Source organism: Apteryx rowi, unplaced genomic scaffold, assembly GCF_003343035.1.
Source record: "Apteryx rowi isolate R43461 unplaced genomic scaffold, aptRow1 scaffold_35, whole genome shotgun sequence".
In the NCBI taxonomy this organism is placed as follows: domain Eukaryota; kingdom Metazoa; phylum Chordata; class Aves; order Apterygiformes; family Apterygidae; genus Apteryx; species Apteryx rowi.
The window spans coordinates 2,291,983-2,308,754 of NW_020449974.1; the positions used below are offsets into that span (position 1 = coordinate 2,291,983).

The 16,772-nt window shown below is 47.0% G+C and overlaps 1 protein-coding gene across 1 annotated transcript in view; it reads right to left on the minus strand.

The window, feature by feature from the left end:
- Positions 1–16,606, minus strand: part of ADRA1D (adrenoceptor alpha 1D) — a 46,940-nt gene extending 30,334 nt beyond the window's left edge. Inside the window, exon 1 of the mRNA XM_026072770.1 lies at positions 15,652–16,606. Within this exon, the coding sequence (XP_025928555.1) occupies positions 15,652–16,606 (955 nt within the window). The remainder of the gene's footprint in view (positions 1–15,651) is intronic.
- Positions 16,607–16,772: the final 166 nt, after the last annotated feature.

Genomic DNA, 16,772 nt, shown 5'->3' on the forward strand with positions numbered 1-16,772 from the left:
GTGCACACCAGAAGCCCAGAAGGCTGCAGACAGGTGGCAAAACAGGGTGAGCAAGAAGAACATGAAGGGCTAAAAAGGAAGCATGTACTTGAGGGACTGTCTGCTAAGAAATATGAGAATAAAACTGACTTATGGACCCTGCGCTGGTGATAAAACTGCAGCTGGCAATGCCTATAGCTRCTCTGCTATAATACAAATTCATTTACAGGACACAACTGGTCTTAGCAAAGCCAAATGGAGGGGTTACAGAGTGGATGTGTGTTGAATGCACTGGGTGGGATGGCTGACCTGATCACATTTGTGGTTATGTTGCCCTCCAACGGCTTGTCTGAATTCTGCCGTGAGTCAGCCAGCCCCCTTTGAGTGGTAAATGCCTGTGTTTTGCAGCAAATGATTTTAGTCCCATACATTGGGCTGCTGATTTAACTGCCTTTGACATCGCTGAGTACAAGCTGATGGATGCGCAGCAAGAGCGCACAGAGCAAAGAACAGACCTTTTCCAGCTGAACGTGTGGAATAAATCCTGAAATGCTGACRGCCACATTTAGTGTAAACAATCTGCACTCGCCCTTCTACCCTCKCTGCCTTTGACTCCAACAGCTTCAGACACTGGGAAAGTTCTGTTTTGAATGTAAGTACTTTCCCTTGCCCTGTCATTACAACAGGAAAATGAAACCGCCCACGTCCTGGTTCCCCTGACCTTTGGGGAAGTTCAGGGATCCATCCGGTAAGGAGAGCAGCAGCCACACTGCCCACTGGAGCCATCAAGGGACGKTAATGAATCCCAGGAAGACCCTGTGCATCGCCACACAGCTTGTGTTGTACTGTCTGTTTCTGAGCTCGTTCTTGGGTCTCAGCATTTGCAGGTGGTCAAAGTCCTAAAGCTCTGATGGGCCAAGTTTCATGCACACCACAGCATACCACCCTACTCTAATAGCCTTATCCTCACTTCATGTCTTAAACAGAGAGACCAAACCCACTGCTGGCAGGTAACTCCAYGTTCTCCATCTATTTGACCAACTGGGTCCTACCTGCAGGGATGCATGCAGAAGTGATGGAGCTAAGTGACTTTGCTGGGCAAATCCATCTGTGTTTCTGTTGTAGGGTTATCTGTGTTCCAGAATGGGGATGGAGAGGATGCCCAAGATGTTAAACCAGACCAGTCAGGACCAGGGGTATGCAAAATTCTTCAAAAGAGAAATCCCAGCACTAAAACAAACTTCAGGAAAAACATGGTCCTGCTCTACAGAAATCAGACGGTTTTTCTTCTCTGTCTCTGTCATTCAGCAAAGATTAAGGTCTTTCTTCAAAGACTCTTCTATATGGTATTTCCTACTAAGTAAATTTGGTCAGCAGACTAGCTTTCTAGATGCCTGTGGGCAATAATGGGAGCTGAGACACCCACCTTGCACGCAGACACCTACCCACAGATAACTACATGTCAGAGTCTTCATCTGYGAGCTCTGTCCTACGCCTAATCTCTTTGCACACCTGCAAAATATGTACTTGTTTATCATASAGGCATGGATGAGAAGGAAATCACTACCGAGGAGGTATTCAGGGAAGGGGACTCAGGTAGGGAGTAGGGTGGCCTTGGAAGTGATCAGATGTAATGGGAATGGAGCCCTTCTCCCCGGCTGCCTCCCGCAAAAGGCAGAAGCAACCTGCCRTACAACTATTTCCTTCCCCTTTGCCTCGATGCCACTGCTTAGAGCTCCTCAGGGCTGGAAATACCATTTTTGTTCTTACAGCACTTGACACAAGAGGGGCTGAAGCCAGGACCAGAGCTCCTACGCACTGTTAAGGATCTCAGAGAGATCAGCCTGCAGAGTCCTGAAGGGCTGCGACCATGTGGTGTCACTGGACGTGAAGTGCAACACAATTACTCCCCAGAAATCCTGCTTTTGCAGTGCAGAAAAGAGGGAGAGATGAAATGCTTGAAAAACTCTGTGCTGCCCTTTTTTCCTCCCATATCTCTGCACGCTCAGCTCTGAGCGAGGAATAAACTGCAAGCAAATCCTGTAATGTGAAGTCTTTTTGTTTTGTTTTCCCAAATCTCCAGTCTGAGTGCATTATGGAGGCAGGCAGACAAGCCTGGGGCAGGTTGCCAGCTTGACTTCACAACGCATCCTCACTGCTTTCCGGATAATTCCTATGGAAGGGACCCTGGGAGCAGGAGTAGCCTATGTCTGAAAAACTTTTCTGGTGCAGTTTGAAAAGTCACTCCTAAAGATCTCAGCTTTAAAAGCAGAGGTTCACAAGTTGGGCTGAATCCAGGCCCTCCGCTGTCCGTGCTCAAACTAGGTCAGCGAGCAGCTGACGGTGCCTTCACTGTTGTGGTGTGCATGTGCRTGTGCCTGGTGCCTTTCCAAACCGCATTTCCCAAATCACGTGTCRGGTGGGGATACCAGTGTCAGAGTCCTCACGTCTGACCCATGTGAGAGGTCTCTCACCTAGGACAAGAAATAGCACCACTGTCAGCTTCATGAGGCTACTCAGGGACTTGAAATTGGCTATAGGTCTCTGTATTTCAGGGCCAGTCCCTTCTGTGATCCCCATCGTTACCCATGGGCTGTTTCTCAGTGGCCTATGAGACTGGCCCTAGGAAATCTGCAGCTGGAAAACAGCCAGGGRTGAAATGTGGCATGAGCCTGCTGTGCTGGCCACCCTTCCTGTCCATCTGTCCTGGCCCTGGAGGGGTGGCAGCACCTGGCTCCAGACCTTCCTCCTGCCGCAGCRAGGGTTTCCCGTCCCTTTCCTTGTGGCATTGCCCTAATCCCCTTTGGCTAATTGCCATGGTGAAAGAGCCAGCATGCCATGAAGCTATCCCTGTTCCTTACTGAATACTACAGCAAATCATCTGTTTTAGACTTAGGATATGAATTTCCCTCTAAAGGATGCAGTGGGGGCTGTGCCCTGCTCAAGCACTGTTTGCGCAATTGATCCTTGTGTGGGAGATCTTCAAAGCTTCTCTATGCATTTCTTTTTTTCCCATCATGGACATCCCTTGGAGTATTTGCAGCTTGCTTCTTGTTGGCGCTTTCTGAGATCTTGCAACCTTGTGTTGCAACAGTCTTACAGCCACCAGCAGGGCAACACAGAATATTTGGGATTCTTCTGTTCAGGAGACCAGGCTAGATAACCCGTGTGATCTCTTCTAGCCTTTATCTTGCTGAGGGAAATCTGGATCCCATTAGCTATGTCTACACATGTCTAAACAAAAGAAGTCCAGGTCTTACTGCAGGCTCTGAACCCAAGTGGCACCAAGTAGCTCATGTTCACATTGCTAAAAGCAGCGTGTTTAGGCTTCTAGGGCAAATTTGTCTTGGAGAGAGCTAGCTGGAGCCCAGGCCAGAGTCGGAGCAAATAAGCAGTGTGGTAACCCAGTACTTGCAGTCTCCTCCTGAGCCTCTTTCCCTGATAGCCATAAACGCGCCCACTGAGAGCAACGGGAAACGCATCTTGGACTCGATGGGGGCAGAGATTTCTCCCAACAGGAACCCTCCAGAGCTTTACAAAAGGGAGAGCAGGAGCAGCCAGCCCATCTCCATCGTTGTGCGGGGACGTTGCAGCCCAGAGCGGCCGAATGGCGGGTTTGTGTCTCTCGGAGCTGGGACTGATCCYGATTCCCCCAGCCTGGGTCCCACAACACTGTTCAATCAAAGGAGGTAAGGTAATATCCTAATTGCTCATGGGCGCTCTGGATCTGCAAATGGGATTTTTCTGCTGCTAGAGGAGCGGGGGGGAGGGAATAAAAGTTGCATTTCCGAGGCCTTAATGACTGTGCTGTGAATTACAACAGGTTTGAAACATCGCAGGGGGGAGGAATGCCCTCTCTTTAGCRAGCCGGCAGTCGGTTTTCTGCCACCAGACCCTGTGGTTCTCTGGCTCCGCTCCAAATGCATTAGCTAAGGAGCCCTCTCAGAGAAAGGCTATTCATTAGGAGTAACTAAAAAGCCATATCCTGTTCCAGCCACTCCGGTAAATCCATCCTTGGGCTAATCACACCCATAAATTACAAGGCAGGGAGAAGTACAGTCTTCTGGTTCGRTGTGACAGTTTTTATACAGCACCAACACAGATAAAGCAGGACATGCAGAAGTAGCTGGCTGGTGTTTAAGCTACCAGATGACCAGAGGTATGTGAACGGTGCCTCAGTTTCTCTAGCTGAAAATGGTGATGAACAATGTTGAAGCAGACTGGTTGTCTCTATCTCTGAAGATATTTGTGTGTGTTCCCCTTCCTTCTATTTAGTTCTTTGAATCATAGAGCTGGCACCACCCAGCACACATTGCATAGGAAGGATGTGAATTTTACTGCTCTCCCACGCAGGCAGGTTTCCTCACAGCCCTGGTGAGCAAATCGTTGACGCAATTAATCAGTGACCACCAGAGACTTCACTTTTGCGTTAAAGRGTCTGGAAGTCGCTTTGGAGGAAGGAAGAGGAGGGTATTTGGGGACAYGTGTTCAGTAACAGGTGCAAAGGGCTTGGAGAGCTTTGGATGGAAAGTGTGTCATAAAGGCAAAACCTTCAGATGTAAAATCCCATCGTTCAGTGTCCCTAATGGCGTTTTAAAAGAAATATTTACAGCAAATAACAATGGCAATTAACTGCCAAATTGGAAAGCAGCTCTCCTGTGAAAGCAGCCAGCTGCTGAACTTTAATACTGAAGCAATTCCTCATGAACTACCCTCACTCCCAAATCCCCAAACCCCCTCAGCCACAACAAAATTATGAGCAGGTGGGTAAAAAAAATCCAAGACCATAAAATACCGCAGCAGCAGCTAGCACTTAGAAATCCTCCCATGAGCTTGAACGTTAGGAGAGAGAGGTGACAGTTACATTTTGGGGCTGAGCAAATTCTCCATTGCAGGGGCCACCTCGGGGAACCCCAAAACCCTACCATCTCAGGGGTGCTGGAGACCAAAAGGGCTCCCAATCCAGCCTTCCTGGCCCCTCGCTAGCCTCACCACATCCCATGCCTCTCTCTTCCTCYTCATTTCTCCTGCGCCTTTGCCTTCCCCAACTCCATTTCCTTGTCTTTGCCTCAACTCCAGGCCTGAAATTATAGGATTTGCATTTTTTTTTGCCTGCTGCCTCACACAGACACAAGTTACTATGGTCCAGCTGCTCTACTGTAGCTACAGGGGGTAGACCGTCTCCAACCCCTCAGCGCCGTTCATGAGGTCCCTTGTGATGGAGCACCCTCACACAATCCTCAGAGAAGACCCTGCCCACAGGATGTTACCACCCAACAGCTGCTGCACGGTAACCTGGTGGGACACAGGGCTGGATGGGCCCCATCTGCAGGGTCCTCCAGAAGCACAGGGCACAGTCAAGTGCTTGGATTGCCTAAACCCTTCTCCAACAGGCTGCCAACAACCTATATGTTATTGCACACCCTTTATATTAAAAAAAAGCAGAAAAATAATAATTATACTTTAGAACTACAGGAATACCTTGTGAAGCCTGGAGCAGACCCCATGTCAATGTGGACATGAAAGTCTCCTCCGGAGAGGACTAGCCCTGAGTTACATGGATGTGAGATACTCTGCACTGCTTGGCTGGTGAAAGAGCAAAGATTGCTTCCTGGAACAGGCTGCATTTAGCTGGTGGATATAACTTTAGTGACAACACCAACGTCATACCTGACATGAAGAAACCAGAGGGACACCCTGAACTTACAGGAGGTTGATCCAGGGGTTGAACCACATTTTCCTGTATTGAATTTCTGCTGAAAGAGAAATTTGAAAGGAAAACCCCGTTTTCTCAGCYAGATCCTGTCCCGATCAGTCACTCAAATTTGGGGGTGTATCTTAAACAGTAGAAGTTACTGCAGGAATCACTCAAAATCCCACCATTGTTCACAGAAAGATGATTGCTGATTATGTGGTCCTCAGATCTGAGCCTTTGAAACTACAGATTCTGGGATTAAGTTGTCATAAAGATATCTCTTCTCACGCAGAGAGGAAAAAAAAAAAACTAATAGATTTTCACTTTCCTTACTTTGCAACTGGGTTCTGTGATAATAATTGTCTTAACCTTACTACTACGGTCAAGGCTGGTTTCTACTGAACATAAGGAATGAAAGTTTCCAGGCAAGTTATACTATATCCTATACAATAAAACTGCTAAATGAAGCCAATTAAATTGCAAAATTAAGGACTCAAAAGACAAGGCCAAAGTGAAAGCTGCATTTGCAGAACTTCAGTTTCTTACATTTATAGTCTTTAATTTCATGCTCTATTTCTCTGCAGCTTGCCTGCCATACCAGTTGCACGGGAAGGGCTGGTGCTCAGCTGAGGAACAGCTATTCAGCATCTCCTTGTTGGTCAGTATGTGACTTCATGCCTTACAAACTCACCCTACTCAGCCCTCCTCTGATGACCGCATTATTTGTTTCCTCATGGGTATTTGAAGGCACTTATCACAGTGATGGTCAAATAATTTGCAGCCATAAATCTCTTTCTTTTCATAGCTCACCTAGGAAAGAAAGGTCCTTTTGACCCATTTTACTGTTTACCTACAAAGCATTATCCAATATGCTTTATTTTGGGTGTAGAGACACAATCTGCTGGTGTCACAGTGTTAAGGAGCACTTCATATCCTTAAAGTGTTACTCCTACCAGCTCCAGTTCAAAGTGTCAAACTTTTGCACACCAGGTCCCATATTTGGCTGCACAGGGAGATTCATCTCAGCCAACTGTAGATGTCTCCCGCGCACATCCAAGCTAGTGATTTTGGCTTTCCTCAGAGGCACTGGGGAAACACAGGTGCTTTTGAGGTATGACTCATCTGACTGGTTTAGATGTCAATGTTAGGATGAGATGAACTGCAGTCTCAAAATATCTATCCTTCATTACTGGTTATCTAAGAAGCTGAAAAGTGATTAGCTGAAGACTGTACACTGTTGGTATCCGCTATTAGGGAAGATCCCATCTCCTGAGACTGGCTTGGCACTGGAGAAGATGGGAAAAATGCGGGAATGTGCAGTAAAGGAGACAGCAGAGGAGCAGAAATCCTTATCAGCAATAATAAGGCAACCAGGAAATGGGAGATGGATGCAAAGGTCATTGCTTTCCAAACTCCCTCTCCAGGAAGGTCCAGTATCTCCAAACTACTCATCCTTGCCAACATCTCAGAAATGTGCTTTCTTTTCAGATGCATGTAACTTCACAGAAGTTGTCCATATTTGCCTAATTCCTGCACTTTCCTGACAGAAAGCATCTCCCAGCCCCAGTGGGGTAAAATATCAAGTTTCTGCTCAGACACATGGTACTGCTGGAACTTTTTAAATTCAAAGCTGTCACCATAACACTTCCTATAAGGAGCTGAACACTGTGTTTTTCCCTGCCATCTTTATCAGATACAGCTATCTCATTTTGTCTTGGATTTGGCAGAACAAATTCAGACTGTTACAAACACATGGAATGGAAAAGTTTACCAAATATAGATAACGTTTGGCACCAGAAACTGAGACCTTATTTCAGAAGGGTCCAGCAATCTTGATAGGACCATCAGCACCACCTGGAATACAGCACAGTAACCACATCACATAAAAGTCCTGATTAATCAATATGAGGATAATTTGGGTTGCTTTCCCAAGGAAATACATTTATTTTCTGAAAAGCCATGAGCATAAGTGATACATATATTCACTACAGTGAGCACACTTCTAATTAAGACTGCTCATAGGTAGCATGAAGCTCTTACAATGCTACTTGTCAACATGATGCAGGCACAAGTACCTAGTTAAGGCTGTTTGTTGTGGCAAAACCCATTAAAAACAAGCTGATAACAGGAGACTACATAGCCACCCTGCACGATCACACCAAAGAGCATCTCCACCCTTCTACTTAGGCTTCGTTACATCTCATTAAGCAGATTACCAGAATTAATAAGCAAATATTTACCCAAATATGTATTAATGAAGATAGATCAGGCTTATTAAAACTTCTTCCCAGAATATCCAGGACAAAGTTTTGCGTGTTCAAATGTAATAAAATCCTTGGACTCAGCTGAATATAGACGTAATATTATATGGTGCATTTTCACATTGGTTCCAAAATGCCTGTTGAGAGTTTTATAAGACTTTGCCCACTGAATCACATTAGTTTAAAAGTTTTCAATTTTCCTATTTTTTTTTCCTGTTTGTGGTACATCTATTATAGTAACTGCCTCAAGACGTGTCAAGACACAGCAATACAAAAACAGAAACTTGGCTTTAAATAGTTTTATTTAGTGGCTGGGTGGGTGGACTGGAAGCAGAGTAATCCAGTATATAGGTCATGGGAGATCTGGGTCCTATTCCCAGTCACTTCACTGAGTCACCGCATTACTTTGGCCAAGCAGAGACAGAGCATATATTCAAACTTGGGTGCCCAACTCATTATTTGAGATCCCAAATGCTGCATCTCTTGTAAACTGTCCTAAAACCCTCTGTTTCTGGCATTCTACATAGTGTAAGGGGTAAGAAGATGACCACACACACTCAGTTGGGCTCCAAATAATCACTTTTTGCTAGCTATTTCCAAGCACACACGGCCTGTTTCCCTGTTGTTCTGCCCTCTGATGGCTTCTGCACTAGAGGACAAGGAGTGAATCGACACTGTCAAACGCCTTACCTACCCTGTTGCTCTGGAGTCTGGTTATCCACATGCCTGCTTGCAGTTCTCTCCTGGGCCTTTCTGCAAAATGCCAACATGTTCTCCTCTGCTTTTCCACAGAGTCCTCTCTAGACACACACACAGTAAATGCAGATCACTTCCAGTCTGGTCCCCTCTGCCTGAGATATTCCTCCAGTGCTGTCCCATTGGGCTGTGTGACCAGAGACTGTCCCACATGTACCTGTGCTACGTCCACCATACATCCCTGCCATCACACCCTAGAAATGACATTCAGGTAGACTGCAATACAGCCCTAACGTTATTTCAGATGCTCTGAACTGAAAAAAATAATAATGCAGAGATCACCACATTTGTGGGCCAAAGAGGCACCACATACGCACCAGGAGAGACCTAAGGCCCCAAGCTATGCAGTAGGGACAGTCAGAGAAGGACAGACCTTGACATGCATGCACACAAGCACATCTGCGCACCCCACTCTAGGGAGCAGGGATTCCCATGAGAAGGGTGCTGCTTGCAGAAGGATGGGGCCACTGGCAGGTATCAGACCAAAAAGAAGGTTTCCCAGTTCCTCTGTATTTTATTGTAGAAGGAAAAGGAAAGAAAGCCTTACCGATTCATGTCTGTCAATGTGTCAATAATTAAATAGGCAATACCTCTGCAAAGAGGTCTCCAGGTGGAACATGTCCCAGACTGTCCTACAAGTGAGACTGCCTTGCTCAATCTTCAGGGTGGCTAGTGCACCAGACGTGGCYGGCGTGAAGCAGGCAGAGGAGGAGGGAGGACATGGTGCTGCACTGCTTTCTCAGAGGATTCTTGCCATTTCCTCCTCCACACTCAGCCAGAAATACCTCTGAGTGGACAGCTATTTCCATGAGATGGCAAACTAATCTTGCTTCTGCTGCTGTTACCAGTTGGGACACAAATAAACACACAGGCATTATTCTGGCCTTCACCAAGGACTGAGCCCAGAATAAAAGCACAAAGACTGGTTAAGCAACAGAATAATTTGCTGGGGAAAGCAACGGATTTGACCTCACTGCAAGGCTTTAAGAACAGATTTGAAAAACAGGTTAGGAATGGCTTAGGGCTAGGTCACCTTTCCTCGAGAAAAGATGTGCTGGAAGAACCATCTATCCACAGTGATGTGATTGCAATTCGGCGTGAGCCTATTTGATGGTCACATCCTGTGGTGGAAAGCAGATGAGAAGACTCTTGCCAGAGATCATCTTAGATGAATTAAAGGGGAGCATGGCACCTAACAGGCTTTTGAGACTCTGGCCTGAATCTTTGCTGGCATTTTTAATGAACGTATAGTCCCTGTGGACCAGGCATCAGTGAGGGACATGCGGCAGAYGGAGTGGTATATTGCAATTGCTCTGATTCTAGTTTGATTTGAAGCTTTGATTCTAGTTCAGCCCGAGGTTCAGACAGAAAACTTTCCCTGCACCATAGCTAATTATCTCAAAGCAATTGCCTGTTCTTTTTTCCATGCCAATTCTGCCACTTCCACCATGACTCAGAAAGTTTCAGGAGATATGAGAGACTACCCTGACAATGGAAATAATTACATGGTGTATCTTTCTCTACCCTCCTCTTAAATCCCACTTTTGATCAGGTCATGCTGTGCACAGCAAGACCAAAGAAGTTTCACTTTCTACAGAATTGTGTCTTGTGGTGAAGTTTTAGTGAGTACTTTCTCATGTCTAACAAGGGGCTGAGCTCACACTGCGATCTTCCTTCAGTGGAGGAGAGTATACAAGTTCCTGCTCCTTTGCTCATCTGCCCATTTTTATGAAGCTTGTAGAAACCTGATATACTGGAGACCTTTACCACTTCCTATGCAGTGAAAAAAAGCCAGGACGCTGCTTTTCTGAAACATATCTGGAAATGAGTACCAGCATCCACCCCAAACCCAGCCAAGTCACCACCCGAAGGCAAATGCGAGACCATGAATATGGAAGGTTTTGCTTATACTGATGCCATTCCTTTGCAGTATAATGCAATTCCTTGCATTATACCAAGATCTCAAGTCATTTCTGCTCTGGGTTGCCACTGTTTGGAGGGGGGGACAGGGTAGAGGGAACCTTGGGTTGTGGCCTTCACCCTTCTGTGCCATTAGCTATGGGTGCTGCTGTGCCTTTTCCACATTGGGCTTGACTTCCAACCAAATCCAAAGAATACCATTAGTGGGAATGCACCACCTGGGCTGGACTACACTTGCTAAAAACCAAGAGGCATGGAGGAACGTAAATCACCATCTTGGGTACTGGCTAGTGCACTCTTGATCTCAAGGGACAATTGTTTCCTCCTGGATGCTTCTGGGGTTTTGACAGAGAACAGCTTTGCCTCTGTTCCTAAGATGGGCCTATGCGAGGCCCCATGGTGTCTTTGCATGCTCCTCTACCACTCTATGGTGGCTGGGGAGCAGGGTTCCATCCCTCCTCCTATTCTTACTTATTTGCTCCTACATCAGGTTGGGAGAGCACATGAACTATCTATAGCTTTTATATGAGGGGTTCTGGCTCCTTGTTCCACTCCATAGATGTCTACGGCAAGGAAAAGTCCATCACCTAATTTGTAACAGGGTTTTCCATTAACAGAAGAGCTAGGGAACCTCACAGAGTCATGAGCCTTAAAACTGAATTCCTGTGTAGACTCTGGTATCTAATAAAGGCTTGAGCTAATACAGGGTTGAGCTTTCCTTCTTTGGGTATACTAGAGGATTTTCTCTCCCTGTTTAGTTACATGATGATGTAGGTGTCACTTACCTTCAGGATTTCAAGCCTCTCTGAAATTCACAGAGACAGGGCAACGCTTTCAAAAATGGTTGGAGAAGGAGAACGTATACAGACACTCATCCACAGCGAACACCTCAGTTCCTTAGGAACCCAGGCACAGAACAGAGGTAAGCCAAGTTGTAGGTTCTTTTTTGGTTTAAAGATGTTTCAACCCTACATGCACTCATTTTGAGGAATTTGGAAGAGCACTTTTTCTTAAGAGAATTGGGACACCTCTGGAGCACGACAAATACAATGTTCAGCAGATAGACCAATATCAGGCAAGGATTGTAAGCCAGACAATCTTTGGGATACATATGGGATTTCTAATAACATCCTGGTATCTTGCTTCTATCAGACTTTAATAGATAAATAAATAAAAAATCCAGAAGAGGTTACATTTCACCTCTCTGCAAATACCTGCAGCATTGACACCACCAGCCAGTTAGATGCCCTGGCTGCCTTTGTAGTCAAAGGTAGAGGAACAGGCACATTTGACGCCATAATTCATATCACGGCGATAATCCTACTCAGAGGTTGGACCTTCAGAGGCCCCTTCCAACCAGTATCCCCGTGATGCTGTGACTAGCTGAGATGACGTTGCTGATGACGGAGACGGCCAAAGTGAGATGAAACCTATTCTCCAAAGTCTAAAATACCGTTAAACCCTGGTCCACAGCTTTATGAAGCCTTCAATTATATTCTCTTGACAAATCTCTACTAGGGGAAAAGACACCCTGGCATGAAACACACATCCAGCGCCTGGGGTCCCTGGAGGATGCAGTTTGGTAGAGCTCTGTTACACACCCAGCAACAGATGCAACCCACACAAGAGTTGTGTGTCTGATTAGGATTTCATCTCTTGTTGAGCAAACAGCTTCTTAAAGAGTCACATTAGCCAGGCAAACTGTTAATTGTGTTAAAACTCCCGATGATGGCATCCTATGCTTGGGGACACGTATCACAAACCCAAGAGTGAGCTAAATTACTCAGCTGATAAATAGACTGTGGAGGTATTTGAGAGTTTGAGCTGATTTAAAGAAGCATGCCTGCAGATTATTCAAGCATGCAGAAACTACTGACCACACTTGGCACATACATAGATCCTGTTATTTAAAATTATTAGTTATTGCAGCTTCTTGGTACTGTTGTGATAAATACTGCTTCTGTTTTCCTAATGTGAAAACTATTCCACAGAAAGCTACAAAGATGAGTACAGATTAACACAGATACTAGTGACAGAGCCAATACAGAAGTTTCTGATGGGTAAGTCCATGCTAAGTAGAGCTGGGAGTCTTTTTTCAGTTGACTAATTCACTTATCCCTAAAAAGTATAGTTAGTTCAATGAAAATTTTTGCAATTTTATGTCAGATAGAAAAAATAAAGTCAAAACATTTCATTTTGATATTTCTGGAACACTTTTTCATTTCACTTTAATGTGACAGTTCATTTGGAAATGTTTTTAGGAATACTTTTTTTTTTTTTTTTTAAATAAACTCCCATTCACCCTTTTCCTAAACTGAAACAATATGTTTCACTTCAGGTCAGGGAAAACATACTAGTCAAATGAAAGTGATTTTTGTTTCTCACCAGTGTTTCATTTTTATTAAAAATACGTACCAATATTTTTTCCAGTTGGCCCAAAATGATTTAAGTTTGTCCAACAAACAAATAAAAAAAATGATTCTACTTAAGCACTCACAGTCCCCTTTTCAAGGGGGAACGGATCCAAGGTGTTCCAACATGTAGATTTACAGTGAACTTGCTGATTTCCCTGATTTTCAGACCCATGTTTTGAGCTGTGAAATCAGAGATTAGAACTTGCAGAAGTTTCTGTTCTCCGCCTAAATAACATTGAATAAGTCTCAAATTTGAATAGGAAATTGCAATTAATAAAGTTGGGGGGTGTGAAATTAGAGGCAGCGTATTTTCTAGTCACAAAATAAATGGACTTTTTTGTGTTTATTTTATATGCACAATACAGCAGGAAATAAAGATCAAAGCCATGTTTATAAAGAACTTGGCAAGTTGCACACTTGGAAGAAGCAAATGGGTTCACAGGAGAAGCTTAAGGAAAGAAGTCTGGATTTTTAGCTGGTGTAAATCAGCATATCTCCTGTGACTTCAATGCAACTGTAGTGATTTACATCAGCTGAGGAGCTGGTTCAAGAGTTTCAAGGGAGGACACATGGAAAAACAAAATAAAGTATTTGCCTGATGTTTGTGCTCTATTCCTAAGTACTGGAAATAACTCAGAAGATCAGAAACCAAATTCCCAGCTTCATTAGCTATAGGACAGAAAGCTGGGAATAAGATTTAGAGCCAGTTACCACCTTTCTGATGGGCCAAGGAGGCAAGAATTGGGTTGGGGCTGTATGTCAAAGCCCCACAGCTGCCCAAAGAGATCAGCCTTCAACCACCRGCAACTCCATGACTCTCACAATCTCAAAACTCTTTTCAGGCTACAGAAATCCCCTGACATGCCTGAGCATAGAAAGGGAAACTGAGGCACAGTCAGTCTGGATAATTCACCCAGGGTCTTAGAGCAAGAGAAGCTCGTGGCAGCCCTACTGCTCCTTGTCCCAAGCCGCACCACACACCTCCTTGCTCACATAAGGTAAAAACTCCAACAACAGCAGCAATGACTTAACCCCCATGGAAAGCTAAGATACATTCACCAAATCTCATCCTCACCCAGAAACTGCAGCAGAGAGCTCAGAGGCAGAGAAGCAGCATGGTGAGACCAGAGACCCCTCAGAGCCAATCCACCACCCTAGGGAGACCTGAGCTTTCAAGGCACCATCAGTCCCAGGGCTGAATTATCCCACCTGAGGGCCGGTTCCTAATTGGGGGATCTCCGTTACGTGTCTAATGGCCCTGGGCTCCAGCTGTGCCCTGGGGAGAGCACAGCAGTGCTGGGGGGAGACTGGTCTAAATCATTCCCTTGGTCACGGTGCTTTGTTTCCGTTCGCTTGAGAGGGAGCCTTGAGCTAGGAGCTTTGAAAAATCCGGATTAAAAATTGCAGACCTGGCTATAACGTCTCCCTGGCTGTAGGATTATTCATACACAACTGCTGAGGTCCCAGGGGGCCCCGGGACCCACGGCTCCCACCCAGCAGACAGAGCCTCGGCCGGTGCAGCAGACCTCCCTGCTTTGGCGAGCTCTGCGCAAAGGCCAGCACCTACACTTGGAAGTTATTTTAACTTCTCCTTTTCCCCCACCGCAGTTCAGCTGCATCGCTCCACAGGGTTAACCCAGCCTCCTGAGTTACATGCACGTTTTTAAGAACTTGCCAAATATTAGGGCACAACCCAAAGCGAGCACCCACCGGCAGAGACCCCCTGGCAGGGCTGGCAGAGATGGGGCAGGACCTGAAGGTGCGACTCCCCCGGGAGGAGCAGCAGTTCCCCTTTGCGGTTTGCAGAGCAGGAGCAGCGCTGGGAAATTGCCCAGGACCATCATGCCAGTGTAGATAAGACCTGGTCCTGGTCCAGATCCATGTGCGACATCAGCATCCCGGGAAGTCAACGGAGACAGGGAGGGCAGAGGCCAGGCCCCCACCCCAGCCAGACTGAAAGGGACACTTCCTAGCCAGCCATGCCCTCCTCCTCCGCACAGCACAAGCCGAATCCCAAATCGCCCTGGCTCAGCCCAGCCGCGCGGTGGAGGCCAGACACACCTAAACTAACCCTGGCCGTGACCCTGGCCGTGCCTCTGTCTGAAACACTCCCCACCAGAGGAGTTTATGCAGGGGGGGTTCAAGCCTCGCTCGCTCTCCAACATCTTCATCGGTTCACAGCAGGGATGGGAGTGYCAGGCACAGGGAATCAGACCCAGGAGTCCTCCCCCAAATCGGGAGGAAGRGGAGGGGGGCAGGGGCTGCAAAGTTGTTTGGAAACCACTGTGTCATAATTACAACCTGTTTGAGACAAATCTGCTCTCTCCCTCCCCAGTCTTAACTTCATTAATTAAAATGCTGAATAAATAATAAATTAATTAAACCAATGATTATGTTGCTATTTTATTCGGTTGCTGTTTATTTTGATTGGTTATATGAACCTGATTAATAAATAYTGAATAAGTGCTAATTAATTCAATCAGTCTGTTGCTGGTTTGTTCACCTATCTGTTATCTATCGCTTGATTCCATGCATGAATCACGTCCRGAAAGTTTGTCCCAAGGAGCAGGTCCCCGGGGGCACAGCCACAGGCAGTGGGGTTGGGATGGGGAATGGAGTCACTTACCGAAAGGCAGAACGAAGAAGAAGGGGAACCAGCAGAGGATGAAAACACCCACGACGATGGCGAGAGTCTTGGCCGCTTTTTTCTCACGGGAGAACTTGAGGAGCCGCACGGAGAGGGAGCTCCTGAAGTTGTGCCCCTTGCTCCGGGTGCTGGAGAGAGGCTCCTCCAGCACGCTCCGGCAGTGGATGCGCAGCACCACCTCCATGGATTTATTCCTCTCCTTCTTGACCCCTGCCTCCAAGCTCCTGGTGGTCCGCCTGGCCACCACGTAGATCCTGAAGTACATCACCAGGATGACCATGAGGGGCAGGTAGAAGGAGAAGAGGGAGGAGAACAGGGCATAACCTGGCTCCTCTGTGATGCTACAGATGCTTTCGTCTGGTGGTGGTGGCTCCTTCCATCCCAGCAGTGGCCCGATGGAGATGACCATGGAGGACAGCCAGACCACCACAAGGATGACCCCTGCCTTCCTCTCTGTCATGATGGTGGGGTACTTGAGAGAGTACTTGACGCCGATGTACCTGTCCACAGAGATGATGCACAGGCTCATGATAGAGGCAGAGCAGCACAGCACGTCCACCGCTGCCCAGATGTTGCAGAAGATGCGCCCAAACACCCAGAAGCCCAGCACCTCCAGGGTGGCCGAGAAGGGCAGCACYGTGGTGCTGAGCAGCAGGTCGGCGATGGCCAGGTTGACGATGAAGTAGTTGGTGACCGTCTGCAAGTGCCGGTTGCAAGCCACGGAGAGGATGACGAGGATGTTCCCCACGATGGCCGAGAGGATGAAGGCGGCCAGGAAGACCCCGACGCCCACCGCCTGCACATCCAAGGCGAAAGTCAGCGTGGTCCCATTGCCCTCGGAGGGGTCCTCGCCTTGCAGCCCCCAGGACTGGTTGGCACCTTGCCCCGTCCGGTTCCCACTCAAGCTGGCATTGCTCAGCTCGGGGAAAGTCATTGTAGAGAAAGTCCGGGCTCCATGGAGGGCGACGCGTCCGCGGCGAAAGCGATGCCGAGGCGCAGCCCCCCCGGCATGATCGCCCGCAGCCCCCTGCGAGCCTCGCTCAGCACCTCGCCCCCCCTGCCCGCGGCGAGGAGGGAGGGAGGGCGAGGCAGGGCGCCCG